General features: G+C 40.8%; 1 protein-coding gene across 2 annotated transcripts in view; it reads right to left on the bottom strand.

Moving 5' to 3' along the window:
- CD28 (CD28 molecule) overlaps positions 1-16,912 on the bottom strand; it is a 38,627-nt gene that overhangs the window by 7,406 nt on the left and 14,309 nt on the right. For both annotated transcript variants that reach the window (XM_019975530.2, XM_070770432.1), the window contains exons 2-3: positions 2,792-3,145; positions 2,416-2,540 (exon numbers count right to left, since the gene is read on the bottom strand). In XM_019975530.2, coding sequence (XP_019831089.1) covers positions 2,416-2,540; positions 2,792-3,145 — 479 coding nt within the window. The remainder of the gene's footprint in view (positions 1-2,415; positions 2,541-2,791; positions 3,146-16,912) is intronic.

Here is a 16,912-nt window from a genome sequence, read left to right as displayed (position 1 = left end):
TTGAGATGCAAATAAAAGTTACTTCTTATTGAGTAACCTCATTAACCACAAGAGGCCACAGAAGAAGATAAGGTATACCAAGCACCGAGACTTCCCAATTTTCAGGGAGCTCATGAGACAGAAAGAGACCAGAATAAGTTTGCTCAAGACAAAGCAAGATGAACCTCACTAGGAGTTAGTGTTAGGCACTCAGTCATGTCTGACTCTGTGTAACCATATGGACTGTAGCCCATCAGTTTCCTCTGTCCATGGAATTCCCAGGCAAGAATACTGGACTGGGTAGCCATTCCCTTTTCCAGGGGATCCTCCTGACCCAGAGATCAAACCCAGGTCTCCCACATTGCAGGCAGATTCTTTATCATCTGAGCCACCAGGGAAGCCCTAGGAATTAGTAGTGCTGCCAAAGAAAAATGTATTGCATTATGATATTTCCAAGTTGAAAATCTACTTTTTAAACACATTAAAAATGAGAAGCCACTTTTGTCCCTTTGAGTAATTCAAGCCACTTAGTATATTAGTTATATAATATAATTATAATATATAATTATATTATAGTTATATAATATATAACTTTTATATATTATAGTTATATAATTAGTTATATAATATATAACCTGGTTATACTCTACTGCATATTGACAATACATTTTAAATGGTGAGCAATACCCTTCTGGCCTCAAAAAGTTAAAACAGTTTCCAAAATTACTTTTCACAAAGCTAGGAAAGTACATTGACCTAGGTCAGCATGGTACAGGGGAGTACCTGTCCTGAAAACGTACCCCCAAAGACACTGCACCTGGATTTTAATTAAGAAGTTGTTATTTTAAGGGGATCAAGATAAAAACAGGAACTGAGTTTCTAAATTATATTGCTGACAAACTCCACAGAGGTTCAAAGATGGAAGGTATCTTGGATGAAGATAGCAAGATCCACAAAGATGAAGGGACTCAACTAACATCAGAGGAAGAACCTGAGCAATATTTTACTACATAAAAGGCCCCCATCAGGGCTGGGCAAGTTGCAGAAGGCAAGGCAGGCAAATTCTCAAGATAATATCTGGTATAAAGGATTTCCAGGAACAAGCAGCCACTTTGGTGCTTACAGATCTTGCTGGAGGTACAGGTTAGGCAACAGGCTGCCTGACAAATGTCCATCTGCCCCTTAGTCTCCCCAAATGGGAGAAGCATGTGGGAAACAAGGGAGAGGCAAACTTTGGCCACAGACCAACAAGAGTTTAAAAGGATTACAGGCTGAATTCATCCTGGGCATGACTGTGTACCCAACTGTCCTCCCCCTCTACTCATGCCTGCCCAGCACCAAGGCTATAGTAAACAGGGTGGCTTCAACGTGACATGACTCCCAGAAATCACTGGTCCATGAACAAATCAGATGTATGGACTGTGCCTTCGAGAAGAGTATGGTGCTCCAGGCATACTCATTTAAGTCCTTAGTTTGGCCTCTCTAGGAGTTATCAATTCATAGATATTCTAGAAACACTAAACTAAATGTATTTACTACCAGATGGATGGTGAATATCAAGAGAAATAGTCTTTATCCTTGAGGAACATACATCTCTTGTTGAGGAAATGATTCATGCATGCATCTGACTTCTAGAAAAAAAAATTCAAAGACAATATGGAATAGTGCCCCCATGTACACAAGAACAGCAAGCTTCTGAGTAAGAAAAGGAAAGAAAATAAGGAGGTCCCTGATTCACAGTATATATGGTTATCAATATGTGTTCAAACCTAGGCCAAAACTTCAATATTGAAGGTAGAGAAAAACACTGTAAGTTAATTGCATGAACAATTGCAAAAGTTTGTAAACTCCAATTCAGCAGTGAGAGCTCAGAACAGTCTAACTCCCATTATAGTTTCATAATGACAGCACCATACTTGGCCTCACAAAATTTAACTGCTTCAGAAGAGATAAAAATATGACTCAGATAAACAGACCTAGTTTCTTTGCTAGGTTTGAATGTGTAATTTCAGTAGTCAAATTTCTCATGATTTTTGACTATGAACAAAAATTGTTCATTAGCTTCAGTTGCTTAGATTCCCAAGTCACTTATGTTTTTATACATATTTTATATGTCATAATGACATTGCAAAATGGCAAAGAAAAGTAACTTTCTACCTTAATTTGTCCCCCACCCTAATTTGCCTGTTTAGCTTCTTACTTGCCTGGCCACCTAATCAATGGCTTCTGGAACATAAAACTCACATCAGATTTTTATTTCAGGTAAAACTGAATAGTCTAAAAGAGAATCTAGCAGGGAACCTACTCAAACCTAGCAGAGAAAAAGAAAATAATCACATGTTAAATGGAAAATAAGCCACATAGGCAAAATTCTTGAATATGTCCAATTGCTTATGCAATAGAAAAGTTACATGAAAGCAATGTTGCTTCTCTTACCCAGCAGTTAGAAAGAGCCACTGTTACTAGCAAGCTATAGAAAACTAGGACTCCGTTTACCACCACCAAGGCCCAAAATGGCTTAGAAGACTCAGGAGACCGGGGAGATGGACAAAGATGTTTCTCTGAAAAATAGAATAGAGTACATTAAATGATATGGGAATGGCATTTGAGTACATTTCCTTCCTTCTTCCCAGGGCAGAATGTGAGAGGAAACAAAATACGCAAAATATCACTAGCTTAACATGTGTAGACCTCCTCTCTGGTTTTCCTCTTTGGGAGTTAGCCAACCCCCACCACTGATCATGACCTAGTTTTCAAGACTGTAGTTGAAAACCGTTACTTGAGAGCAGACATTGGCCAAGTGGTACATTACCTTTCACATGGATAATGGTCCCATTACTCTTCTCATTGTCTATGTAAGGAGGAGGATAAAGAACCTCAAGTTTGCAGAAATAAATATCTGTTTGGTTGACATACAGATCCTGGAGGTAGAAAGTCACCGTTTCATTGCCTACTTTCACGGTGCAGTTGAATTCCTTATTTGTTGACTGAAGTGGATGGGAGTGGTTTCCATTCACAGCACAGACCTCCACAGCGCTATCTGCTCCCTTATAAAGGGATGCCCGGAACTCCTTTGAGAAGAGGTTGTACGTGTACTTGCAGCTGAGGTTGACCTCATTGTCGTTTACCACAAGCATGGGCGACTGCTTCACCAAAATCTTGTTTTCTGGAGGGGCGGAAAATCATTTGTTTAAAAAAGGAGTATAAAGACTTAAGAAAGATAAAGAGGGAGAGAGAGATGGGGATGGGAGGAGAGACAGAAGGGGAGAAGAAAGCACGGATAGTTTGGACTCCATCCTAAGTTCTATTTGTCACTGGCTTGCTTCATGGGCTTCTCAGGTGGCTCCATGGTAAAGAATACACTTACCAACACAGGAGATGCAGGTTTGATCCCTGGGTTGGGAAGATCCCCTGGAGAAAGAAATGTCAATCCACTCCACTATTCTTGCCTGGGAAATCCCATAGGCAGGCTACAGTCCACACGGTTGAAAAAGAATCAGACATGACTTAGCGAATAAACAACAACAGCTTGTTTCATAAGTTGCTTCCTCTCTTTAGCCTCAATTTTTTAATACATGGTGACTGCTGAGCAAAATAAAAATTCTAGGTTTATTAACTTTCTCTAAGTGAAAAATGGGTGAGAAATGGGGTGTTAAGGTTACTCAAAAGTTAATATAGGTAACATATATAACCAGTATTAATAATTAATAATAGTATCTTTGTGTGATTTCTTAGATTTTGAAGCACTTTTCAATATAACATCTCATTTTTTTCTTCCTTCAGGTCCATAAGGAAGGAGGGCATGTATCATAAGATGAAACTGAAAACCAGGGCTACTTTGTAGTAGAATTGGGACTTAAAGACTAGCTCTGACTCTAACAAACCATGCTAACTTTCTAATTTGTAAGTAATTAAAGTAATGGAACACACACAGAAAAAAGAATATAAGAACTTTTTTTTTTCATGAAATCAAGATACGTTAATTAACAAACAGATCTCCAACAAAGACTTTCTCTTGGCAGACAAAGACACAGGAGCTCTTTGGGAGATGATTACACTGAATGTTTACATTTTGATATTATTTTCATTCTCCTTTGAATGGAACAGTGGAGTATGTTGGAAGGCACTTGGAAGGCAGAAAGTGGCCTTCTGTTGGTATTGAACACCACAGCTATGCATTTGGAATTTTTGAATCTATGCTGAGATTTCTAACATGTTAATCATGCTTAATTGTATTAATTTACTAATCAAGTGGTTTACTTGAAAGTGGCTTTTAACACCTGATATAGATAAACAAGTAGATTTGTATTGATATTTTAAGCTATGATTCATCCTTTTATGAAGGAATGTAAGTGTTCTGAAACATTTTTATTTTATTGTCCATTCCAAGAATAGGATAAGGAGGTAACAAAAATGTCACCCAACGAATTTATCCTCTATAGCAAATTCTGAAGGCAACCTTCCAAGACACTTGCATATTTATTTCTTTAAATCACAGAAGATGGAAGAGGCCCAAGAGGCCCACAAGAGTTATTTCTCTAGTCTGTCTTCTACCTTTATGTTATCCTCAGTAAATGATCAAAGAATTTGGAGACCGCCTAGTTCTGTCTCTTTTAAGCAAAGAACCTGAAATCTGCTTAAGGAAAGAAAGCATATCTATTCTAGCTTGTTTTTTTCCCCACTATATCCCCATTCCCTAGCACATGACATTATATTCCCTTTTTTAGTAATGACTATATGAGGCCTAGAAACATTGGATGATCTACCTGGTATCACTGAGCAGATGGTGAGCAAAGTGAAGACTAAATCCTAAGTAAATTACAATCACTTGAAAAAGAGGCCACTGAAGCACTGAGAGTCAACTTTGCAACCAAGACTTTCCAAAATTATCTAAAGTCATAAATCACTTGGTGTCTTTGATTTAAAATTCAACACAAAATACATTTTTTTTCCTATTGCTTTGAGGTATACTAACAATTGTCTACCTATTTGCATTTTTTGAAAAGGGTTATTTGAAGCAATACACCCACATATCCATACTGAAGGGTCAATAAAATAATCTCTTAAAATGAAATTTACAGTTGAAACTGGATTTGAATCCATGAAAGTTATGACCAACCTAGATAGCATATTCAAAAGCAGAGACATTACTTTGCCAACAAAGGTCCGTCTAGTCAAGGCTATGGTTTTTCCAGTGGTCATGTATGGATGTGAGAGTTGGACTGTGAAGAAAGCTGAGCATCGAAGAATTGATGCTTTTGAACTGTGGTGTTGGAGAGGACTCTTGAGATTGCCTTGGACTGCAAGGAGATCCAACCAGTCCATCCCAAAGGAGATCAGTCCTGGGTGTTCATTGGAAGGACTGATGCTAAAGCTGAAACTCCAATACTTTGGCCACCTCATGCGAAGAGCTGACTCATTGCAAAAGACTCTGATGCTGGGAGGGATTGGGAACAGGAGGAGAAGGGGACGACAGAGGATGAGATGGCTGGATGGCATCACTGACTCGATGGACATGAGTTTGGGTGAATTCCAGGAGTTGGTGTTGGACAGGGAGACCTTGGGTGCTGCAATTCATGGGGTCGCAAAGAGTTGGACACGACTGAGCGACTAAAATGAACTGAACTGAACTGAACTGAACTCAAGTATTTTGTTTCTGCTTTGGGGAAAACAAAGCTGCATAGATCACTAATATATTTTCATCTCCTGCACATGCCTGCACGCTCAGTCATGGCCGACTTTTTGTGACCCCCATGGACTATATAGCCTACCAGGCTCCTCTGTCCATGAAATTTTCCAGGCAAGAATAATGAAGTAGGCTGCCATTTCCTACTCCCAGAGGTCTTCCCAACCCAGGGATTGAACCTGCATCTCCTGCATTGGCAGATGGATTCTTTACCACTGTGCCACTACATCGTTCTCAGTCCTAGTTGTACACCTAGAACCTGTCCCTGGGGACTTCCCAGGGAGAAGTGGTTGAGAATCTGCCTTGCAATGCAGGGGACTCTGGTTTGATCCCTGGTTGGGGAACTAAGATCCCACATGCTGAGGAACAACTGAACCCAAGTGCCCCGAAGCCTACACACCACCACTAAAGAGTCCATGCGCTGCAAGGAAAGATCTTCCATGATGCATGGAAGATCTCACCTGCCCAACTAAGACCCAACACAGCCAAATAAACAAAAAAATAAAATTTGTCACAAAAGAAGAAAAACACGTGCCTGACTCCCATTCCCAGAAATTCTAATTTAATTGGCTAATGCTGGTGGGGGATGGATTGATTCTTTTCATGTTTTATTTTTTATAACTTATTTAGATATAATTCAGCTTCCCTGATAGCTCGGTTGGTAAAGAATCCACCTGCAATTCAGGAGACCCTGGTTCAATTCCTGGGTCAGGAAGATCCACTGGAGAAGGAATAGGCTACCCACTCTGGTATTCTTAGAATTCCCTTGTGGCTCAGCTGGTAAAGAATCTGCCTGCAATGCAGGAGACATGGGTTTGATCCCTGGGTTGGGAAGATACCCTAGAGAAGGGAAAGGCTACCCACTCCAGTATTCTGGCCTTTAGAATTCCATGGACTGCAGTCTATGGACCTGCCTCTTGAGAAACCTATATACAGGTCTGGAAGCAACAGTTAGAACTGGACATGGAACAACAAACTGGTTCCAAATAGGAAAAGGAGTATGTCAAGGCTGTATATTGTCACTCTGCTTATTTAACTTATATGCAGAGTACATCATGAGAAATGCTGGGCTGGAAGAAGCACAAGCTGGAATCAAGATTGCCAGGAGAAATATCAATAACCTCAGATATGCAGATGACACCACCCTTATGGCAGAAAGTGAAGAGGAACTAAAAAGCCTCTTGATGAAAGTGAAAGAGGAGAGTGAAAACGTTGGCTTAAAGCTCAACATTCAGAAAACGAAGATCATGGCATCTGGTCCCATCACTTCATGGGAAATAGATGGGGAAACAGTGGAAACAGTGTCAGACTTTATTTTTCTGGGCTCCAAAATCACTGCAGATGGTGACTGCAGCCATGAAATTAAAAGATGCTTACTCCTTGGAAGGAAAGTTATGATCAACCTAGATAGCATATTCAAAAGCAGAGACATTACTTTGCCAACAAAGGTCCGTCTAGTCAAGGCTATGGTTTTTCCAGTGGTCATGTATGGATGTGAGAGTTGGACTGTGAAGAAAGCTGAGCACCGAAGAATTGATGCTTTCGAACTGTGGTGTTGGAGAAGACTCTTGAGAGTCCCTTGGACTGCAAGGAGATCCAACCAGTCCATCCCAAAGGAGATCAGTCTTGGGTGTTCATTGGAAGAAATGATGCTAAAGCTGAAACTCCAATACTTTAGCCACCTCATGCGAAGAGTTGACTCATTGCAAAAGACTGATGCTGGGAGGGATTGGGGGCAGGAGGAGAAGGGGAGACAGAGGATGAGATGGCCGGGTGGCATCACCGACTCGATGGACATGAGTTTGGGTGAACTCCAGGAGTTGGTGTTGGACAGGGAGGCCTTGGGTGCTGCAATTCATGGGGTCGCAAAGAGTCGGAGACGACTGAGCAACTGAACTGAACTGAACAGTCTATGGGGTTGAAAAGAGTTGGACATGACTGAGCGACTTTCATGTTCAAGATATAGTTCATATACCATAAAACTCACCTTTTTTAAAAGTTCACCCTTTTAAGTATACAATTCAATGACTTATTACAGTCACAAAGTTGTGAATGGATCATCACTGATTCCAAAATACTTCATTACTCCCCCCAAAAATCTCATACCCGTTAGCCGCCCCTCCGCATTCCTTCTTTTTTCCAGCCCTTGGCAATCAGTAATCTATTTTCTATCTCTATGGTTTACGTATTCTGGAATTTCATATAAATGGGATCATACGGTCTGTGTTCTTTTATGTCTAACTTCTTTCACATAGCATGTTTTCAAGGTTGATCTCTGTTGTACCATGTATCAGAATTTCATTCCTTTTCGTGGCCAAATGATATCCCACTGTATGGATATACCACATTTTGTTTTTTCATGGATCAGTTGTTCCCACTAATTGGCTATCTTATATAAGGCTGCTGTGAACATGCACAAGTTTCTGTGTGGATGAACCTTAACAATTCTCTTGGGTGTATGCCAGGAGTGGGACTGATGGTCATTATGGAAACTCTATATTTAACTTGTTAAGGAACTGCCAAAATGTTTTCTAAAACAACTGCACCATTTTACATTCCCACCAGCACCGTATAAGGGTTCCAATTTCTCCACATGTTTGCCAACACTTGTTGCTGTCCATCTTTTTTTTATTATAGCCATCTTAGAGTTGTGAAGTGGTATTTCTTTATGGTTTGATTTGAATTTCCCTGATGACTAATGATGTTGAGCATATTTTCATGTACTTGTTAGCCATCTGTATATCCTTTTTAGTGAAACGTCTATTCAGATCATTTGCCCATTTACCTGCATTATCTTGTTAGTATTGAGTTGTCGGAGTTTTTTACGTTTTTGATGCACGTTCCTTTATCAAGATATGTGATTTGCAAATATTTTCTCCTGATTCTGTGTCGCCTTTGGTATTAGTTTAATAATTCCCCCAGGTGATTCTAATATTCAGTCAGGATTGAAAACCGCTATAGCCTAACAGAGTTCTCAAGCTGACAGCACATTAGTCACCTGGGCGCTTAAGAAACTCTTGATTCTTGGGCCAATTAAATCAGAATCTTTGGGTATAGGACCCAGACATCAGTATATTTTAAATTTCTCAGGAGATTCTAATGTGCAGTCAAGTTGAAGAACCAGTGGCTTAACAGTTGAAACTCATTTCTTACCCCCAATTCATGGGCTTCCACAAGCTTTTCCAACTTCATTTCCTCAAACCAAAACCCTCCAGGTTAGCCAGATCATCTAAGGTACCTCCCCAGGACACACTGTGAGTAGTGTGTCTTCCCAGGACTCTCTGTGTACTTTGCTCAGTGACTCCTTGGCCTACAGTGTCTCTCCCTTCTTAGGTCTCCAAACTATTACTCTCTTTTCTACATTTTGAATATCTCTGGTTTCAGAAGCTTCCAGTTGTTTAGCTTTTGATCTGCATGTATTTTCTCTACACCCCTAGTTTCCAAGTCTCCTTTGAGCAAGGACAAGAGGTTACACTTTTTTGTACAATACTGTCTGAATAAGGGAGTCTCATTAAATAATTGACAAGTGAAAGACGGTGATAGGACTGTACCATTCTTAGCAGCTAACTCTGCCTAGCATCTCATTAAGTCCTTATTCAAAATCTGTCTCAACAGCAACTTTAACTTCATTTATTATTCACCCTAACAAATACTCTCTAAAAGCACTGAGAAGTTAACATGTTAAGACTCCAAAAGTTCAGCTTGTCTTGACTGGGAAATCCAACTCATCTTTTGTTTTATTTTCCATGGCCTTTTTCTTTGCTTATTTAGAAAGAATCACTGGGTTGGTTCTGACTGGAAGAATCAACCCCAGCAAGAAATGCTAGCATTGCCACTCCTTTTCAGGTTAGGTATCTGTATTTCTGCCTATTGAGGACCCCAGAAAGTGTGGTTCCATGACTAATTACTTGAATTTTGTTCTAATGAGCATTCAAATTCTTCCTGATATTCCTTTGAAAGCTGATGTAAGAAAAAAACATGAGAATATAATTTCTTTGCAGAGATTTTTTTAAAAGGAGGGTGCAGAGGTGGGCGCATGGGCAAGAAAACTGAGTAAGGCTAAAGAGAAATCCTGGGTCATTGGTCAGTTTGGCTTCCTCCTCCAGCACCCACAGTGACATGGAGAGGGAAGCAGGAAGAGAAGCTCAAGCATCTACACTCCAGGAGTTGCTTAGTGCATCTTGATAACCCAGGTGTGACACCCTTCCAAGATGCACTGGGAGAGAGAAACCAATTTCCCAAAGGGGAGCAGGGCTCAGCTTCTGTCCTTGGACAGCTCAGAATCTGGTGGGGAACAAAAGATACATAAACAGACAGCTCCTTTTTTTTTTTTTTTAATTGGAGGATAGTTGCTTTACAATGTTGTGTTGGTTTCTGCCGTACAACAATGTGAATCAGCTCTAAGTATACATATATCTCCTTCCTCTAGCGCCTCCTTCTCACTCCACCTTCCATCCCACTCCTCTAGGTTGTCACAGAGTACAAAGCTGAGCTCCCTGTCCTGTACAGCAGCTTCCCACTAGCTGCTGTATTTTACACATGGTAGAGTGTATATGTCAATACTACTTTCAATTCATCCCACCCCCTCTTTCCCCTACTGTGTCCACAAGTCCGTTCGCTATGAACAGACAGCTACTCTAAAAACAGTGGCACAGTGATCTGCATTAGTGGGGGCAACAAGGGAGCCAGCTAAAGATTTCTGGACGAGGTGACTGCTGACCTGAGTCTTCTAAGGATTATGCATATGTTGATTCAGCACATTTTTATTAAGTAAAAGTTTCCTAGCTGAGTCTTTGTTTTAGGGAGGAGGTAGGGGACTGTGGGAAAGATAAAGACAAAGAGAAAAATACAGAGGAAGGCAGGTGTTGGGAATTGCACCCACCCCCATTTGCTGCACCTGAGTTGTTAAAGACAAGGTTGGCAAAGTGAGCACAGTTCAAAGCTTGGGCTCTCTCCTGCAGATGATGAGGACCTGCTGAAGGAGTTTAAGCAGAAGAGTCATACATACAAGTTTTCATTTTATATAGATCCCTGTAGCGTAAATGTGGAAGGTAAATTTAAGAGAACAAGAGTGAAAATATGGAGACCAGTTAGGATGCAATTGCAGTAGTCTAGGATCACTTTCCTGCATTGGAGAAGGAAATGGCAACCCACTCCAGTGTTCTTGCCTGGAGAATCCCAGGGACGGGGGAGCCTGGTGGGCTGCCGTCTATGGAGTCACACAGAGTCGGACACGACTGAAGCGACTTAGCAGCAGCTGCAGCAGGCAAGAGATGATAAGGGTCTGAACTATGGTTACAAAGAAGTGGATGAACTCAAGAAACACTTACAGGCTAAAATTGGCAGAACTCAGCATGGGTTTAGATGTGGTGAGTGAGGGAGTTAAAAATGCTGTCCTCAGACCACACAGACCAACCAGTAAGTAACCCTGTTTTCCTTTTGCCTATGTCTTCATTCATTACATGACCAGAATAGACAACTCAGAAACTGAGGGGACCTTTGGACATGTGGGCTGTGAGGAAGACATTCTTCCAGCCTAGGGGATCGTTGCAAAGAAAAAGCAAATTACCTCAAAGCTTCCCAGGCCCACAGTCAACTCCATGGAGCTTAGTCAGTATTTGCTCTTTTTTCAGAAGGGAGAAGCAGTGGTCATCCTCTGCTTTCCTTCACAAAGCATAATACAGTGAGAGAACTGAAAGATATATTTTCTTTCTGTTCATCATGAAACCTCCAATTCAGACCTCAGCGGTGTTATTACTGATCAATCAGATTTCTCCTGAGCCCACTCTCCTCCAGTACTACTTAAGGAAGAGCAACCCAAGATCCTAGTATTTAGGCTGGCTGTTACTGTCAGTATTCTCCTGGCTAATGGCTTATCCAGCAATTGAGCAAGGGAAGGAAAAGTGCCTTCTTGCATGACCCTTTCTACCAATATTTTGTTGAGAAAAAGCTCAAAAAATGGTTAAATGGCCATTTGAGGGAAAAGAGCGATCCAATTTATCTGTCAAGGTTTACTTTCCTCTCTCTTCCATATCAGCACATATCTTTTTAAAATTAGCAGCTATGCTTGAAGTAGTTCATTTAATATGTGCTAGTGTGGACAACAGCCTCCCAGTTTAAGGTTCAGGTTGAATTCATTCTGGCCAACAGAACCTCTTGTTTTTCAATATGTATAGTCTTACAGTACTTGGTCCCACCTTGGTTTATTCATGTCCATCATTCAGAGAAGCCTAAGTGAGAAACCAGTTCATAGGACTTCAAAATCTACATCTGCTTTAGAGAAACACTAAAGGAAGGAGATTACTTTTGGTGCTAGAAAAAGATAATCAGTTGTTCTAAGTAATATTGAATATATGTCATCACTATGACTTCCTGTAGACACAATAATTCTGATTCCTCTTACTTTTTTCTTAAAATGGAGCATGTGTAAAAAATGCACACGCCTTACTCTGTGATACTAAAGTAATAACATGGATCCATCAAAGCAACCAAAAACCAGAACCCCAAATGACATTTGGATTTGATACACATTTTGATTCTCTGAGTTTTAGGGATTCCACAGTACTTCAAATAATTTAGGACATATTATAAAATTCAAGGACCTATCTAGACTCAGAAGAAGAAACCAGAGAAATATTTAGCTTCCCCACACTAAGTTCTGTTTGATTCCTCTTTGCTTTCCAGTTAGTGCTAGGAGTGGAAAACATCCTTCTCAGGTTAATTTTTTCTTAGCAGACCCACCCTTTTCCCTGGAAACAGTTGGTCTTCCATCTTGTGAGTAGTTAGATAAGGTCTACCTAGGTCAAACCTACTAGATTAAAAGAGAGACATTGTCAATCCATCAGTTGTATTGGCTTCTGATCTCAAAAGATTGGCTTGACTGACATGTCTCTAATTGAATTGGCAAGTTGTTTTGATGATGAATTTAATGCTTTGCTTTTCAAAGCCTTTCCTAGCAGCTAACCCAGCTAAAGGTGTGGAGACAGGAAGCAGTAACCTCAAACCTCTTTCCCTCACAACTCCTCCTTGACAACAGGCAACATGAAGAGTTAAGATGGGAGGTGAGAAGGTACTTATCTGCTGCTTATGAGCAAGGCAGTGAGAATTGAAAGATTTCCCACAGATAATCTGTGAATTTTGTGATATAGCTGACTTCTGGAAAATTGAAAGTTGCTTGTGCTTCCATGAGAAAGAGAGGAAGGGAGCTTGGTTACCAAAAACAAACAAAACAAAACTTTCCCTTTTGGCCTATTGTAAATGGGCCAATTACTATAAAAATAAACAATGCTCTGAACAGGTGGAGTGGATAACCATCTCTAAGGTGTGGTTCCAAACACCAGGGAAGGAACCCTGACCCTAAAAGGACACTCCCCACTGTTCAGTTAATGCTTTGATTTCAAAATAAAGTGAAGCCTAAAATGCAATGTGAGAAACATATTGACAAATTAGTACCTAGGGTCTATATTCATACAACTACAAAGTGCTTTCTCCTATTTTATCTCATATGAGCTCCACATTAACCTGTGAAATACAGGACAGTCATCTTTACACCCATTTCATAGATGAGGAAACAGGTCCAGAAGGTCTAATTCTTCCCCAAGGTTTCCGGACAAGTATGTGACCCTGAGGACTTGGCTCATGCCTCATGACTTCTAGTGTTCTTTTTTTTCTTAATTGAAGGATAATTGCTTTACAGAATTTTCTGGTTTTCTGTCATACATCAACAAGAATCAGCTATAGGATTCTTGTCAGCTATAGCAGCCATGTTCCCTCCCTCCCAAACCTCCTTCCCATCTCCCTCCCATCCCACCCTTAAGCCTGTAACAGAGCCCCTGTTGAGTTCCCTGAGTCATACAGCAAATTCCCACTGGCAATCTATTTTACATATGGATTTGTAAATTTCCATGTTCTATTCCCTCCACTAGTTTGCATCAAAATTTCAACATAATTTCAGTGATTGTTTCTGCTGCTGCTGCTAAGTCACTTCAGTCTGTGCAACCCCATAGACAGCAGCCCACCAGGCTCCGCCGTCCCTGGGATTCTCCAGGCAAGAACACTGGAGTGGGTTGCCATTTCCTTCTCCAAAGCATGAAAGTGAAAAGTGAAAGTGAAGTCACACAGTCATGTCCAACCCTTTGTGACCCCATGGACTGCAGCCTACCAGGCTCCTCCATCCATAGGATTTGCCAGGCAAGAGTACTGGAGTGGGGTGCCATTGCCTTCTCCAGTGATTGTTTCTAGACCTTCTCAAAGTTGGACTTGATAGTTGGATGGCACATAAGTGAGAATTAGGGAGGAGAATACTGTTGAGTAGAGGAGTCGGTGGAGTGGGCAGAGGACAGGACCAAGATAAGTTTCATTTTCTACCCTATTTTCCCAGAGCACCATCCTACAAAAAGTGTTCAGCTGGAAGGAAAGTTGGAGGTGATCTCAGCCAACCCCTTATTTTCAGAAGAGGCAACTGAAAACCAAGGAAGGAAATGGCTTTATAAACAAGGTCACACAAATTCTAGAAGAGCTAAGATATAATTTACGTATTCAGGATTCTAGGAGTAATGTATTAAATCATGAATGAATAGAAAACCAATTTTGTACATTTAGCAAGATTGACTTGATTTTATGGTCATATTTAGAAAAAGTCTGTCACCAAACTCACTTTGCCTCTACACAAAAGATCTTGCTTACAATGTCAGAGACTTCCTAAAGGTCATAGATAGAGCCCAGATAAGGCCTACAGACAGGATTGTCACTGAAATATCTCTTATCAGTTATTTCAGATCCACAAGCGATAATTATACCATTGAAACAATTCCATTTCAGCTTGCTCAAATGTCCAAGAGAGTTTGAAGACAAACATCGGTCAATACACAAAGTCACTTTCAGTCTATACGTCACTGGGCAAATCCTAAGTTCAAGGCCTTTGTGAATTATACTTATTTGTCATGTTTAATTTACAACATTCCATCTTCCCATTTCTTTACCATAGCACCATAGAGAAATCCAATGGCATGCAGAGGCTGGTGAACCAAAATGGGAATAAAGGCTGCTGCAGTCGTGTCCGACTCTGTGCGATCCCATAGACAGCAGCCCACCAGGCTCCCCTGTCCCTGGGATTCTCCAGGCAAGAACACTGGAGTGGGTTGCAGACAGCACTTAAGACTGAAGGCTGTATTCCTTAACTGAAGTTAAGGAAGCACTAAAGAAGATAGAATACATGTTGGGTTTTTTCTTTTTTGGTCGTTTGTAAATAGTGCATTCTTTTCACTTTTTTTTTGTTGGTGTATAAATGCTTCACAATGTTGTGTTAATTTCTGCTGCACAACAAACCACATCAGCTATATGTATACATATATCCCCTCCCTCTGGAGCCTCCCTATCTCCCAGCTTCCCCCCTTTCCCACTGCAATCTCATCCCTATAGGTTTTCAAAGAGCACAGAGCTGAGCTCCCTGTGCTATACAGCATACATGTTTCTTTACCAACATCATTTTTCTTCAGAACTTCTTAAGAACTTCATTGGGGCCCATTTCTGTCAGGAAGATCCGCTGGAGAAGGAAATGGCAACCTACTTCAATATTCTTGCCTGGAAAATCCCATGGACAGAGGAGCCTGGTGGGCTATAGTCCATGGGGTCACAAAGAGTCAGACATGACTGAGCAACTAATACTTTTCTTCTGAACATCACAATCAGAATTTCTTCTGCCATTTAACAATCAGATTGTAAAGATCTTAATCACCTTGTTTCCTTTTTAAAAATTCTAACTGGACAGAATTTAGCATGTTAGGCGGGAACCAAAAAAAAAAAAAATGAAATCCTTCTCTTCTCAACCATCTTGCCCTGCGATGTTTGTGAACAAACTATGAAGGTGACGCTGGTTCCCCTGGCACACAGAGCTGACGAAGTTACCGTAACTTTCCTCTAAGCACATTTCCTGTTCACACCTGGGATACCCTTCCACACGTGGCCATCTGACCACTGACTCCTTTTTCAGGCTCCACACGGGGCAGGTGGCTCACAGTCCAGCCCAGTGTTTGCTCAGGAACTTAGAAGACAAACTGTGCTTCCTTGGAGGTCAGGGACACCCAGCCATCTTAGGCTCTGGTAACTCTAGCTGGTGGCTTGGTGTCACACAGATGTGAGAAAGAACACAAAACATTCAGGCTACAGCGTCTCTCACCATCCTTTTCAGTGAAAACAAAGAGGAAAACAAAGCTATCAAACTTTGAAAGGCTCCAGACTCTCTGAAATCCATATTAAAACAGGGAAATTAAAAAAGGGGTAATTCACACGATGTTTTCAAAATAACTTTGGTGTCATTTCATCTAGTTTTCTATTGACTGTCATCTTGAAACTCTCCTCATTTTCATAAGGAATAAATATTGATGGGAAGCCCCTCCCATCAAAAGGGCTTTGAGAAAGCATAGTCCATGTATGTATGCTTTGTCTCATTCAGAGAACAGCACACTCAAAACTGGGCAATAGGAGGTGAGTTATTTACAATAATAATAGAAAAAGACTGTTGGCAAAGGTTTGGAAGCACAAGATATATATCAGTTTGGCCAAAATGTTCACAGCTTACAGAAAAACCCAAATGAACTTTTTGGCCAACCCAATACTAGAAACCGTAGCTAAAAGCAGCAGAGTTATAACCACCCCCAGATCTAAAGGGACAAGGGGAGGGCAAGGTTCCCAGAATCAGAAGGAAAAGAGAGTCATGTAAAGGAGGCCACCATGACAGAAGCAATGACTTCTGTAGGGAAAAACAGTCAAGTCAAGCCACCAGCCCTGCCCAGGATTGTGTAAGCATCACTGTCAAGTTATATATGTACATTAAGTCTTACCAAGAGCAAGTGTGACTTTCAAACAAAACCTAAAGAGACCTTAGTTCAAACAAGTACCTACAATGACAGATGATAATAGCAACAGAAATAGAAGCTTCTATTGGCCCTCACCAGTCTAAGCACCACCTTTAGCCTTGATCTGTGTTTTCACACAGCCAGACACTGTACTGTAGAGGACAATAGTCCTTGGCCTTTTAAAAACTTGCTATGCTCCAGGCAATTGTCAGAAAGTAACTCAGAGGTCAGAGAGGGACAAAAAGTCCCATCCAAGCACCTAGATCTAAGGCACTAATTCTTGAGAGAGAAAAATTATCAATACGATCAATGAATACTTTCTGAAAAGAAATTTTGATGTGTCAGAAAATTACTCTTTGGTATTCCGACTTCTACCTTGACAATGTCAAGC

Source organism: Bos indicus, chromosome 2 (genome assembly GCF_029378745.1).
Source record: "Bos indicus isolate NIAB-ARS_2022 breed Sahiwal x Tharparkar chromosome 2, NIAB-ARS_B.indTharparkar_mat_pri_1.0, whole genome shotgun sequence".
In the NCBI taxonomy this organism is placed as follows: domain Eukaryota; kingdom Metazoa; phylum Chordata; class Mammalia; order Artiodactyla; family Bovidae; genus Bos; species Bos indicus.
The sequence above is the reverse complement of the archived record's forward strand: the minus strand, read 5'-3'. Positions and strand labels throughout refer to the sequence as shown.